General features: G+C 35.1%; 1 protein-coding gene across 1 annotated transcript in view; it reads left to right on the top strand.

Annotated features, from left to right (window-relative positions):
• Positions 1–13,998, top strand: part of LRCH1 (leucine rich repeats and calponin homology domain containing 1) — a 136,481-nt gene that overhangs the window by 111,307 nt on the left and 11,176 nt on the right. Inside the window, exons 17-18 of the mRNA XM_082483849.1 lie at positions 3,059–3,196; positions 4,978–5,055. Coding sequence (XP_082339975.1) covers positions 3,059–3,196; positions 4,978–5,055 — 216 coding nt within the window. The remainder of the gene's footprint in view (positions 1–3,058; positions 3,197–4,977; positions 5,056–13,998) is intronic.

Consider the following 13,998-nt stretch of genomic DNA (forward strand, 5'->3'; position numbering starts at 1 on the left):
CTCACCTGCTTTAAGTCTGGATTAATCTTACTTTGTCTTGCTGAATTTCTGAAACAGAACAGATCTTGTTGAAGATTCAGTGTAGTTGATTGAATGTTGCGTATTACCAATTCTGAATTTGGATAGTGCCAAAAGGATGAGATGCAGGAATTAAATGAGACAGACTTATTGGTAATGGAGAAGAAAACAGAATTAGCAGTAATAAAGTGCAGTAGGATGTAGTTCTTCTGAACATGGTCTAGTCAGCAGCATCAACGCATCTTTTTTCATTTCTTTTAAGAGTTACCACAAGTATGTAGCAAGTCCCCAGGTAATTGTTCCTAAAAATAATGTCCTCAATGTTCCTGCCTTGTGTGTTACTTCAGCTAATTCTCACACTAAAAGGTAAAACAAGGTTATTCACCATATCAGGCACGGTCACAGAGACTTAAAGATCTCTCTACACTGTATTAGTATTAGATATTACCAGTAATAGTGGATTAATGTTATTGACTGTCAGCTCCATGCACTATCCTTCTTTGCCCTCACCCTGAAGTATCGTGTCCTGAAATGAAAGTTCTCTTATGAGAAGTTTGATTACAAGTCAAGAAGTGGTGACAGAAGCTAGAAGATTGGCCCTGTTTAGAAGCACATAGTGAGATTTTTCAGATTAATAAAGTTTACTCTGGTATACTGGGTCCTTCAGTGAGAGAAGCAACCTCCAGACCATCTCATTATGTACCATACAAGCAAATAGCCCAGAACATGTAAGTCGTTACGTTCATACTTATTGAATAAACATATCTGTTAGTGTATTTTGCTTTTGAATTGTTTCATGGTATGTTACAATTTAGTGAGACTTCACAGAACCTGCAGCCTTAACCAAGATGGGCACTAAACAAGAAGGAACAGCTATTAAAGTACTCAGGTTCCTTATTTAGAAATCTAAATGCACAGTTACTTTTAGCTCAACCTCTTCACCTGAGCCATATATTGTGAGAACATTGGTATTTCTTCCATACATTCTCCCCTTTTCTTTAGAGTTGTGTGTTTTTACAGAAATTGCTCCATTTCATAAAACGTTTTCTTCAAAGACATACTTTTTTTTCCTCCATTTGAGCCATTTGATTTTGTATACGTCCACAGTCACTTCAGACAGTTGTCATTTTGAGAGTGATTCACCACTTACTCTTGAGCAAGAGTCCAGCAAGAAATACTGGTTGATTTTTGTCACTCAAAGGGTCCATTCAATAGTTTTGACATGCTAAGTGGAACAAGTGGTCTTCTGGTGTAGTATGGATGATTTTGAAAAAGAGAACAGTCCTTCAATGGTGACAAAATTGAAGGAGAATTGATACACTTCTTGAAGTCTTCAATTTTAATTAATCTAGTCTCAAACCATGAACTGGTATTCAAATAGTGTTGTAGGTGCACTGTGCTCATAAAAAATACAAAGCACCCTGATAAATACTGAATAGTCTCCTAACAGGCAAATAACTTTTTTAAGGGAAGGAATTTTTAATTCATTAACTTCTATAAACCTGTTTGTAGCGGATTTAGAAACAAGTCTCAAAGGCATTCTTAATGTGTAACTTCCTGTACGTATCATATACCAAAAATGTTTTCTGATGTAAGAATTAATTCCAGGTGAAAGCAAAACATATTAGTACACATGATGCACTCCATCATTTGGCACTTGTGAGACCATACACGTGAATCCTTAACTAGTGTGTGTAGTAAAAGAAAAACTGGGAAAATAAAATGAAACCCCAGAGTGAGTTCAGTGGAGGCTACTTCATGGTGAGGGCACTCAAACAAAGGATGCATGACGAAGAAGCTAAGAGCTGGATTTCTTTTGCTTGGAGTAGAAAGTGCTGAGAATATCATATGACTGCCCTCAGCTGCCTGGAGGGTAGTAACAGAGAAGATCAAGCCAGGCTTTTCAAACATGCACAAAGAATGAGGGGCAGTGGCACAAATTGCAGAGAAAGAAATTCCAAGTAGCTACAAGGAGAAAATTCTTTGCAGTAAGGGTGGTGAAACACTGAACGAGGCTGCCTGGAGATGTTGTGGAATCTCCTTCCTTGCAGATATCCAGAGCTTAACTAACCAAGGCTCTGATCTCATTTCAAATTTGTTAGACTCTGTGACCTTCAGAAATCCCTTCCAACCTGCGCTCTCCTTTGATTCTAAAGAGAATAATCTATTTTCATCTAAAACACCCAGCATAGATTGGGGTAATGTATTAATAGAGAATAATGATATTAAGGAGGTTCAACTAGGAATAAGAATTACCTATTTTAAGGTAATGGAAGTAATTATCTCTGAGAGTTAATCTAAGAGTTATCCCTAAGTATAGCATTGGAATGTTTTCAAGATTGGAGCACAATTTAGGAAACTCATCATATGTAACAATCTTATTGTAGTTGTTTTTTTTTTTTCTGGAAAATTCTTCAAATATTTTCAAAGTATTTTATTTTGCAATATCAAATTCTTTTCAATGAGACTTTGGTTTTACTTAACAAGCATCCAAAAATTCTGATCTAAATCTGAATGTTTTGCTTTGCCTTACTTGTCTTTCTGTTAACTCTGATGCTTCCTAAGTAATTTTTAGGCTACTGGGGAAAGATTGCCTTTTACTGTCTGCTTGTACAGGGATTAACACAATGTTGTTCTGATTCAAAGTGAATGCTGATAAAGAAAACTTGAGATTCGTAAGTAGAAGACTTGAGGGAATGGTGAAAGGAAGGAGCCACATGTAGTACTGTCACACAGCTAATTGCATGCGTATGTGTTTTTATATCTACATATAAAAATAAATGCATATTATGACTGCACCATTTGAAGTGTTGAGTTCTTTTAAAGAAGTTTACGTGATTCAGTGACCAACAAAGAGTAGAGGGGGGTGGTTTTTAGTTTTTAAAGAATTAGTTGTATAAAGGTAGTGTGTTTCTTGGTAAAACAGAACTCCAAACTCGCTATGTGTCTACAGCGTGAGAGAAGATGAGGATATATATTCCCTTTTTTTCCCCCTTCATCCATTTCTATATTAAAGTGTGTATGTGTTCTTCATTTGCAGAACATTGAAACAAGGCTAAAGATTTGTTTGCCTGAAGACTTGGGATCTGCTCTGATGGATGGCGTAGTTCTCTGCCATTTAGTAAATCATGTTCGTCCTCGGTCTGTAGGAAGTATTCATGTACCTTCACCAGCAGTAGTAAGTTGAATGTTTCTTGCTACATTGGGGTGGGGGGGAAGAATGTTAAAAAATTACTGGTTTATTGCCAAATGATATTTAGTTACATAAACCAGGTTGCTGTTCAATATGTTTTCTTTGCTGTTGGGGGCAACATTTACATTATTACAAATTCAAATGTTCATTAATTTTTATATAATGTATATATAGTGTATATATGTTTGTGTGTATATATATAATTACCCCACCTCTGTCTGATCCAGCAACAGATCAAATTTTTTTCATAATGGCCTTTTTGTTCAGTACAAGATGAAATCCTATGATTACAAGATTTTATTATAGGAGACCCTTTTTAAAAGAAAATTAGCCCCTTGTTTGTTGATTGAATAAATACGAGGTTAACCTCAGCAATGTCTGGCTTAGCAGATGTCATGTAACTAAAGCACTTACAGCACTTATTAGCCTGTCCTTCCTATTAGGTTAAATGTAGAAATTATTCCTTTTACCTGCAGACAGAATGGAATAGAAACATGCACTGTAGTGGCTTGCCAAACCTACGGACCTGAAGATTTCGGGACATAAAATCTATGTAGTCTGTGTGTGAGCATTTCTTGAAACATAATTTCCTTAATATTTTCTGTTTATTGATGTCCTTCTCTTGATAAGAAATTTGTTCCAGATTTCTGATACTGTGCTGGTTCTGAAGAGGTTTTGTACATTTTTAGACTGTCTTTTTTTTTTATGTACATATTCGTAAATAGTTGCCACGTACAGCCTAAACTCAGTTCTGAGAATAGCACGTGGATTTCAGAGCCAACCTTCCAAGAAGACAGATGTTAAGAAAAAGACATTTTTTCAGGTGGTCTAATGGAGTTTCTTTACTGTTGCTTGATTTTAAATTACTTCTGTCTTTGGTAAAAATATGACATTGCCAAAATATGAAAGCTTGAATTTCTGGGGCAAAAACTTAAGTTTTGTTGCTGTTTTTTTTTTAAGGTAAAAATCTGGTGGTGTTTTCTATAACAATAAGCAAATATTTTAAATCCGTTTTCATTTTCTTTCAACTTTATATTGATGATTTCTTGCTTGAAACAGCCTTCAAATTAACTTAGCCTAGAAAATTAATTGTTTAAGGTCCCTGCTATTATAGTGAATTCTTGGTTTAAGTAGATATTCAGGAATTACCACTGTTTCACATCTTGCATTGAAAATGTAAAATTGTGAGTTGTTGTTTGGTTGGGTTTTTTTCCCTAACATATTTCTGTAACTGTTTGGTGAATAGTCCTGAGCGGGACAAATTATGGTAGTATTTGAAGTTCTACAGTAACAGGAAATTCCTTCTTCAGAGACATTAAAATGGTATAGTTACTGTGTATTTGTGAGTACATAAAATATTTAAAAAGTAAGAGCCTGTTAATTACGGTTATGTCTGTTCCCCACGATCCTTCATCAGATTACTTGCTGTCCAGAAAATCGATGTTGTCTATCACAAATTGTCGGAGGAGGCAGATTTTAGAACCTCACAAGCTGCATGTGAACAAGTAGACATCTAAATGTGCCGATGACTTTAATAATTAAGCAAAAGCACGTGGCATCCACAACTTAGACACTCAGATTGTATTTGTAGTCATGGTGGGTTTAGAGTGGTAGAAAAAAAAGTTGAACAGAATTTTATGCATTGTTTTCAGGAGAAATATGGAAACGGTGCATCAGCACAAGAATAATGCAATAGATGAGTTTATTGACTGAATGAATGTTATTGCCTTCTTTTGCCATAAACTATTTTTCTCTTGTTTTTACAGCCTAAACTTAGTATGGCCAAATGCAGGAGAAATGTGGAAAACTTTCTGGATGCATGTAGAAAACTGGGGATACCAGAGGTAATTTAATTAAGTCTGTCATTTCTAGATGGACCTAGATCATCAAAAATGTGAAACACATGTATTTCATTAAAGCTGAAGCATAACTTTATGAACTACAGTTTTTCAGCCATAAAGACATAGAATTAAAAAATATATATTTAAATAATGTGATTTAACACTACTTTAGTGTGTTTAAGTGGCTCATGTCATAACACTTAAGAATTGCAACTTTTGTCTGGAATTAGTAATTCAGTATTATCCCCAATACCTCCTTATCTTCGCCATGGAAAATAAATAAGGTAGTTAGGTGATATGTAATTAGGCAAAAGTTTGGGTTTTTTTTCGTTATATAATATAACTGAATTTTTACCTAGTGCTTTTAGAATATGTACTTAATTATTTTTAATTATTTTCCTTTTTTTACAATATTAAGTACTTTGTAGTATGCATTGTAAAAGTGACTAACACCACACTTATCTCTTGTACTGAAACACTTCTGTGGTGATGTGAAGGAAACCATTGTGTGTTAAGTATGGAAAGTACGTATGAGTAAGGTCGTTTTGTAATGTAGATATAAGTGTTTCAAAATTTGGAAATAGGGAAATTACAGTGCTTGGTGGTTTCTGTTTTTCATTTAAGCATGGCAGCATTTATTATGTAATTTATTCTCATATTAATAAGGAAAAATATCTTTATAACTAATGTAATGAAATCTGGAGTTTCATTGGGAATATTTCAAAGACTCCCTTATGGTCTAGAAGTACCTATTAAGAGAAAGTTAATTTCAAAAACATAGCCCTCAAAAGAAGGTAAAAGTGCTATACAAGGTCTTTTTAATCTGAAAACATGAAAATTGCATGATGTGTTTTCCCTGTGTTCTTGCCTACATATGACAATATAACTAAGACTGAGTTCTTTTTAGTATGTGTTTCAAGAATGCTGAAACAAAAAGACATTTTGTGCATACCTCCCCCCCCCCTCCCCCCCCCGCCCTTGGGGAGCAGATGGTAATGCAAAGATGGGAAAGAATTCCAGTTTGAATTCTTTATGTTTTATCTATATTTTAGCACTTGATTTGGATGACAGCAAAAGTAACAGTTCATTTTTGCTATTTGTGTTACAACTCCAGTGGTTCATCATAAATGTAATTTGAGAATTCAGTGTTATGGGCTGGGCCTCTAAGTTGTAATGGTTGATTTAGTTCTTGTAGTTATGTAATTTATTGTCTTGGAATGATTTCATATTAAAGGTAACATTTCACTTCAAAGAAGATCAAAATCTCAGTGCTTTGGTCTTGTAGACATGGAGTGTTTCTTAAGCAAGCCCCAAAATCATTGTCTTCTGATACATCATAAATTATTCAGTGTATTAGAATACAAGTAATGTTTTTCTGGATATAGCCTGTTGGGAAAGCAAAGGCCAAGAGCTGTTTTCATTGTTGTCAAGAGATGTTTCAGAAATGGAAATAAAGCAAAAAAATTCACAAAGATCCTTGCAATGCCATATTACGGATGGGTAAGCTATGCCTTTTCTCCGAGGTATTTTTTTTTTATTTTGGATTTCTGTAAGTAAGCTTTCTGGAAAAATACCTTTTTGTTTTCTATGAATAGACATTTTTATTTATTTATTTCCCCTCCTCTTTAATGCTTTCATTGAAATTGGTGTAGATTTTTATAGGATTTTAATTATTTTATTAAAGTATATTTGATGCAGAGTTGCACAGAACATTAAACACAAAGCCAGATTTTCCCAATCTGATTTATAAACTAACCATGAACTTATGAATCTAAATAAGTGTTAACTTCTCTTGAGGGGAAAAACTCACTCACTTAAATATTAAATGAATGGCTTGCAATTGTAAATTTATGATAAGATTTTAAGTACTCTGAGTATATTCTTTGTGATTAGCTGTGGGTAATTTGCAAATGTATATATTTGCTATATATTGTGAAAATCCATCGTGTTGCAGAGCTATGATAGAACTTTGCTGCATGTTGGAGGGATGTATATTAAGAGTACAAAGTTGTGTGATAACAAGTATGGCAATTAACTATCAAAGTTTTTGAAAAACTACAGATGGTGTGTTTAATGCTGCTTCAGGTTGACGAGTTGTACATTAGCTGACTACCTCTGGTCAAACCAGTAGAAGGAATGCAGTGAATTATTTCCTTTTTCAAAAACAAGAGTCTTATGGGAAAGTAATAGGTTCCACTTATGGACCCTAATACCCATAGGTATTAGGCTTTTCTGTGATACGTCCGTGTTTAGTTCCTGAGAATTAACTTGAAATTCTGCTGCATGTTTGTTTTTCTTTTCTTTTAAGGATTTAAAATTGTAATAGTTCCTGTTGGTTTGTTTTCAGTTATTTATGGAATGGAATAGAGTATTTTCTGAACTCCATGGGTTTAGAATAATACACTGTCAAATCATGTAAAATGAAAACAAGAAAATAGCTAAGTAATTACTTTGTTGTGCTGATGTGCAGGGTTTCTTACTTCTGTGGCTTTCAGCATTCAATTCTTGGGTCAAAATTGCTTTCCCCCCGAATGATCCTGGGAAACTTCATCCAAGTGTAGAAAAACGCAGTTGATATCCATATCCAAATGTGTCATAATAAGCATCAGGAGTTGGTGTCGTGACAAAAAAATTGCAAATACAAAATTCAGGAACATGAACATCTATTTAGAATGACCTGGTATGTAGATGATTCTGGAATTGTGTGCCAGCTGGCGTCAGAAAGCCATTACCTGCCAGATGAGAATTTCAGTACAATGGGTGCCACACTGAAATCATTTTCTGCTAATGGCCAGATGATGCTCCTGATCATATGCAGAAGGGATATGTTGGATCATAAGCAAAAGGGATGTTTTAAGCGTATGGTTCTGACCCTTAAATAAGAAACTAAATAGCAAGGCTCTTGCTGCACTCAAAGGCTATCAAAAGCATGATGATTGTTGGACAAGCACCTTGTGTCCAGTTGTGCCGCTAACTTTTCCTGTAGAGCCTTTTTTTTTATTCCAGGGTATCAGAGATCTTTGTAAATGATAATTTTCTTAGACAAAACAAAATTTTTGGTTGGTGGCAAGTAAGCATCTGAAAGCCTGAAGATTCAGAAAATGTCTTTGCCGTGTCCCTCAGGAGACGTATGACAGGAAAGATAAAATCTTTGTCACCTAGAAAAGTACAAAAGAAGACTTTATTTTACACTGTTAACTGAAAAGTGTCAAATTGCCTAGTCTCCTCTGTAATAGCTATAGAATGACAAACACTCCTAATTTTTGGCTGATACAGATTGAATAAGCAAGTGGCAGTAGATGTGTGATAAGTAGGGGTGTCTGTCCTACTGCATTTTTCAGAATGACATGCAGTACTTCAGTGGTGCCACTCACTGGAGTACATTGTTAATGTCCTACAAAGCCACTACTTGACACCACCTATAAGGCTTGTCTACCTATATTGCACGCACCCTTTCACACTTTCTGGGTTTAAAAATTAAAGCTATTTTTTCAGATTTATTTTTCATTGTCTTGAAGTGTGGCCTCCAAAGTGTCAAACGTACCAGTTCTAATGCAGTTTTATTCTTCTTAGTGGCATCTCATCTCAGAGGTATTAAAAATGATCAGGAGAGCCTGATTTATTATCACATGAGTATGTGTGTAAAGTTATGGAATTATTTTGGTTTCAACTGCTCTTTCATGAAACCAGTAACAATATATGTAAATAAAGACAAAAATATTCATATACATTTCTTCAACTTGTCAGTTACCACATGAGAATTAGTATTCATACTAGTAGCTAAGAAGTGGACTTTCCCATTTCAACTGGCAATTCAATAACTTAAGCTTTAGCTTTCATTCTTGGTAGTTGTTATCCTTGGTAATTCATATTATGGAGCATTTTTTTCTCATGCACTTCCAGTAATGTTAACAAATATTTCTGTCAAAAGAAAAAAACAACCTGATTTGTGGTGGGCTGAAAGATACTTAAACATAAGTGAGATTTAGACCAAAACAAATGCAATGTGTTATGTGAAAGGCACAAGTTCCAAGTTTTGGTCTGCATTTCTTCTAGTTCTCAATTATGAACAAATCTGGCATATCAGAAGTAGGACCTTCTAAGCATTTTGTCAAAAAAGAAATTCAACAAAATATTTTGAATGTTTGTGAGCCAAAGTGCTGAATTTGTCTTTTCACAAAGACACAAATTAGTTTTTATGATCTGCAATTTACACTGATATAACATCTCAACAGTTTAGACACTTGAGCATGTTTTGGCCCTTTATCGGGCCTCCTCAGGTCAGAGGAATTAGAGTTATTTGTTTTCAAAAAAAGGAAAGAAAGACTTTCCCCACAGACATAAGTTATCATGATTAATACTAGAATGGTCATTTCTGTTGATAAAAGGTAGTGATAAAATGAAGGCGGTTTTTACAGCAGGTTTTTGGAGCTTCTGTGTTCCAGCATGTCAGTAGTGGTGCAGCAGGGTTTAGTGGGACAAGTTATTTCTCAGGTGGGAATGAGAGACTTGTGGCATGTCTTTCAAATTTTCAGTCAGCTTCTTGGTGTACACATATTGAACAAAAAGGAGTGATGGTAAGAAATGCTTTTTTTTTTTATCTCAAATTATCATTTGAAGGTTCAGATTACAAAAGGCTTAGCTGTGCCCCTTCCTGTGACTTTCGAGTCCTGCTAACGGGAGCTATTACTGCATCTTGCCGCCTCCTCGGAAAACTAATTCCACTACGTCACAACATCAGCCAGAACGATTCTAAAAATCAATATGAGTTGTGTCAGTGTAGGAATTGCTAATTAAGTAGAACAAACAGAAAAAAAAAAAAAAACAGGAGGCGTTTGTATGCTAAACTTGGCAGAACAAAGTGAAAGAAGCAACCAAGCAGAGAACGTCAAGTGCTTTATCTCCTATCCACCTATTAGTTGTTCAACTGGTAATCATGTTTCTCAGTTTAATGCAAGGTATATTTTCCTTGCCACTTACACTTGTTTTCTGATCAGTTCACGTAAGCAGTTACTTCTCCATAGTTTCATCAAGAGACATCCATGAAGTTGCAGTAAGTTTTATCAGGTATGACTCCTTTCTCGTCCCTTTTGTTCTGTGCTCGGTAACGTACGCTATTTGGCCTACAGTATGGAGTTCAGTGGTTCAGTACGCTGTCAATTAGAGTACTGAAGGCATAATTCTGAGGCTCCTTTCATTTGTGCTTTGAGCAAAGTGAATACGCACTACAGACTTCATTCTTTAATGCACTTCTGCAAACTTACCCTTGACTTTTTTTGCCAGAGTCAAAATTTGAGGAGGTTGGTTTTGAAACGCTGTTTGTTCTCACAGTCACTGCAGGAGCACGCGGAATGAGGGTGGTTTGTGCACACGAACATGCTTTTGTCGTTCCACTTCTATCTTACTGTGTTTATGCTGCGTGCATGATTTTGGCACTGCATGATTTAATCATGTAGTGTCATAGACGTAACAAGTCAGTCCGTAAATGTAATGCTTAAATATATGTATCTTTTTAGTTGTTACTAGTAATAATTTCAGTCTCCTAATTGAGAAGGGCAGTGCTTGTGATGGATGGGTGGGTGGGTGGGTAGGTGGTCGGTCTTTGAGACTTTTGGTAAGAGTTACATACTTTTTCACTATTTCATGATCTCATGTTTTAGTTTGGTATTTTCATTTCACAACTTCTGTAGAATTCTGGTAATTTAAGTGGAAATACATTCACCATTACTGAAAAGCTATATATATATTTTAATCTAGAGTTACAATACTGAGCTTTAAAATACATACAGTATAAACATTTGACTTAAGGTGTGAATGTAACACCAAATTATCTGTTGTCACAGAACACATAAAAATAAGCAGAACTGATCAGACATTTCTCAGGTTTCCCCAGGTTTCACTAAATTTCACTAAAGCACAGCATGGCAGTTCCCATAGGAGGTTTCTTCTGCATGTGTTGGCTATTTTTGTACGCTTTGGCTTCTCCTGTCTACTGCTTAATATCTTAATCTCTGGTTAGCAAGTTTTTCAGTCTATGTAAAAATTCAACCTATTAGTAGCTCTCACTCTCGAACTCTGAAATTGCTTCCTTCTCTATTTGACTGCAGTAGGGATTGTTGGGGGTTGTTTTTTGGACAAAAATTTTAAAAAAAGAAGTCCTTATTTTAAAGTTCTATCATTTTTTTATATAAATTTAAGTTCAATGTATCTTAAATATTTATTTTGGGGATATATTTGCAATAAGTAGGAATCGAGTCTTATATGTTATTTTTAAATTAATCCAGCATTTTCTGGGTTTATTGGTGTCTTTGGTAAAAGTGCAATATATTACATAGTTGATAGCTGTGAGTAGTTTGTTTGCCTTAAGATTAGGTTCTCTGGTAAGCAGCTTGTGGATGTACATGTTCTTGAATACAGTACTAGTCCTATCCCATTTTTAAACATGATCAGCATGTTTTGTTCTGTCTGTGAGTTTTCATACTTTAGAAAAAGCCAAATATGATTGCATTGAAGTTTATTAGCCCACTAGAATTTTGAGTTGAAAAAAATCTGAAAAATGACTATAAAAATGGCAGTGTTGGTGCTAGGCAGGGTGTTTCCTCCCCCGTGTATCTGCCGGCCTAAGTAACAAAATTAAAATTTTGCAACTTTTAACTCCCGTTAAAGATAGTACCAGGCACGGCAAGTGAAAAAGAAAAAGGAAAAATAAAAAAAAAAAAGTGTTGCTTTTTTCTTTGTGTATGAATGACAGTTCTTACTTCCAGTTTCGCTAGTCATTTTTCAGGATAGAAGGGCCTTTTAAATATTTTAAAGTTTAATTTATTGCCAACTAGACCTTGAAACTTTGCATTAACAGAAAACAGACATCTGAACTTCCATGTCTTCATTTATTGAGTGCTCTGTCAGTTCATTAAGCAAGCGAAACTGAAAAGCTACTAAAGAAACACAGTGTTCCTCTGAAACTGGGGATCTCTTTCCTACTTCATGTGTTTTTATTCCATAAATATTCACCGTTTTTGTTGATAGTAAGGCCTTATTTGCAGTGTGAAAAGGTATATCTTAGTTTGTGTTTTGACAGTACTAGCTGTTGCTTGGTTTGATTTTAATGTTAAATATTGTGTATACGTATTGATATTATTATTACCTATCATTTTTTGTAGCTAGTCTAGAGTAAATTGCTACATGAAGTCACTGATATTTTCCAGAAAAAGTATGGGAATCTCACCTGCTAATAACGTTTAAAATGCTACCTAAGGAATTTAGTGTCAAAGTCTTCAGTTTAGATACTTTATTAAAATTAAGTATATTTAGTGCTACATTGACTTTTTCAGTTTCAGTCCCAGGGTATCATTTAAGATGATATTTGAATAGCAAGTTTTAGATTATTTATTATTTATTATACTAGAGAATTGTGCATACTTATAACAATTTCTTTAAGCACTTTTTCTTGAGACTTCATATTGCTGCTGCTTGTGCTTTTAACAGCTTTCTAACCCACTGTTTGCTATTATATAAGTAAAATTTTACAGCTGGTTTCATTTAAGCTTTTGAATAAGGCCCAGGTGGACAAAGGTGTGTGGATCTCATTGGAATAAGTGGATCACCTGCACCTCCTCACCCTTGTGAATCTGGGCATAATTTTGAAAGGATTTGAAGGCCGGAACTCTTCAATCTTAATCTGTTATTATACGATAGCTTCAGTATTTAGAGGAAATAAAACTGGGGTGTCTAGTGACGAAGGCAATACTAGGAAGAAACTATTCCTACATGTTTATGCTAGAATATTGTGATAAATTATTTATCAATATATTTCTATTTTTGTATTTTTAATTTTATGCACTGTTTTTTTCTGTTCTAATGGCTGCCCTTCGGGATAGGCTGACCTCTGCTCTCCGTATGACATCCTGCAGTCGGATATTCGTCACATTCGAAAGACTGTTGACACTCTGCTCGCCCTCGGGGAGAAAACCCCACAATCAACTTCTACCTTTCGCTCCTGGGATCTAATAGGCTTTTGTCTTTTCCACATACTTTTTATAGTCTTGATGTATATAACTTATCACTGGAATGTGCTAACAGCATAACCTGTTCGCATGTGCACACAAACTTTCTGCTTTGTCTCTGACAAATTACAGGTACTTATTTCCTTCCTTTGTCTTACAAACTTCACCCTTTCCCTCGTTTCCCTTCTTTGTAATATCTTTATTAATCTCTTGCAATAGGGGAGAGGGGAAGTAGCATCTTGAAGACAAGTCCCATCTCTTCTCCCCCCTCCAGCTCTAGTTTAAGAATTTATGTACCTCTTTATTTATAGTTTGTTTTCGTTTGTGTTGCCTACACTACACACTAAATGTGTTAAAGCAGTGAAGCTACTCTTATCCCACTTTTGGGTGTAGGCTGGATGTGTATCACAAGCTAAACAGAACTGAGCCTTTTAATTTTTGTGAAAATCCAAGAATGCTGCTGCAGATACTGAAGCAACTGAGGTGGCACTTCAACAGGTCATAGTATGTTCTGAGTTGGTGCCAATTTTCTCAACATTCATTGTGTTAAGAGCACTTAAGAGAACTATCTTTCAAATTACTGTTATTTTTTTTAATCCTTTAGATCAAGAAGAGTACTGTAACTTTCAAGATTGTTTGTCATCTCTACTGTTCTGGTTAAATTCCACACTGGAGTAGTTACGGTTTCCTACTTATATGTTGTTTTCCTGCAGATTCCATAGAATAGTCTTTCTCTTCTGTCACTCAAAGCAGCATTGAACTGCTTTTAAACACTATGCTATGTTACACCCTAAAGATGACTGTAAATTAGTAGCAGGTATGAGCAACCCGTAATATGCTTTAGAATGTTTCAGGATGAAGGCCATGGAGTACAGTGTGATACAATAAGATAGTCAAAAATAAGCTGTTAGATTCCTGTTTCTGCCATTCTTATGTGTGACGT

The sequence above is a fragment of the Vanellus vanellus genome (genome assembly GCF_965231255.1).
Source record: "Vanellus vanellus genome assembly, chromosome: 1".
Classification (NCBI taxonomy): Eukaryota; Metazoa; Chordata; class Aves; order Charadriiformes; family Charadriidae; genus Vanellus; species Vanellus vanellus.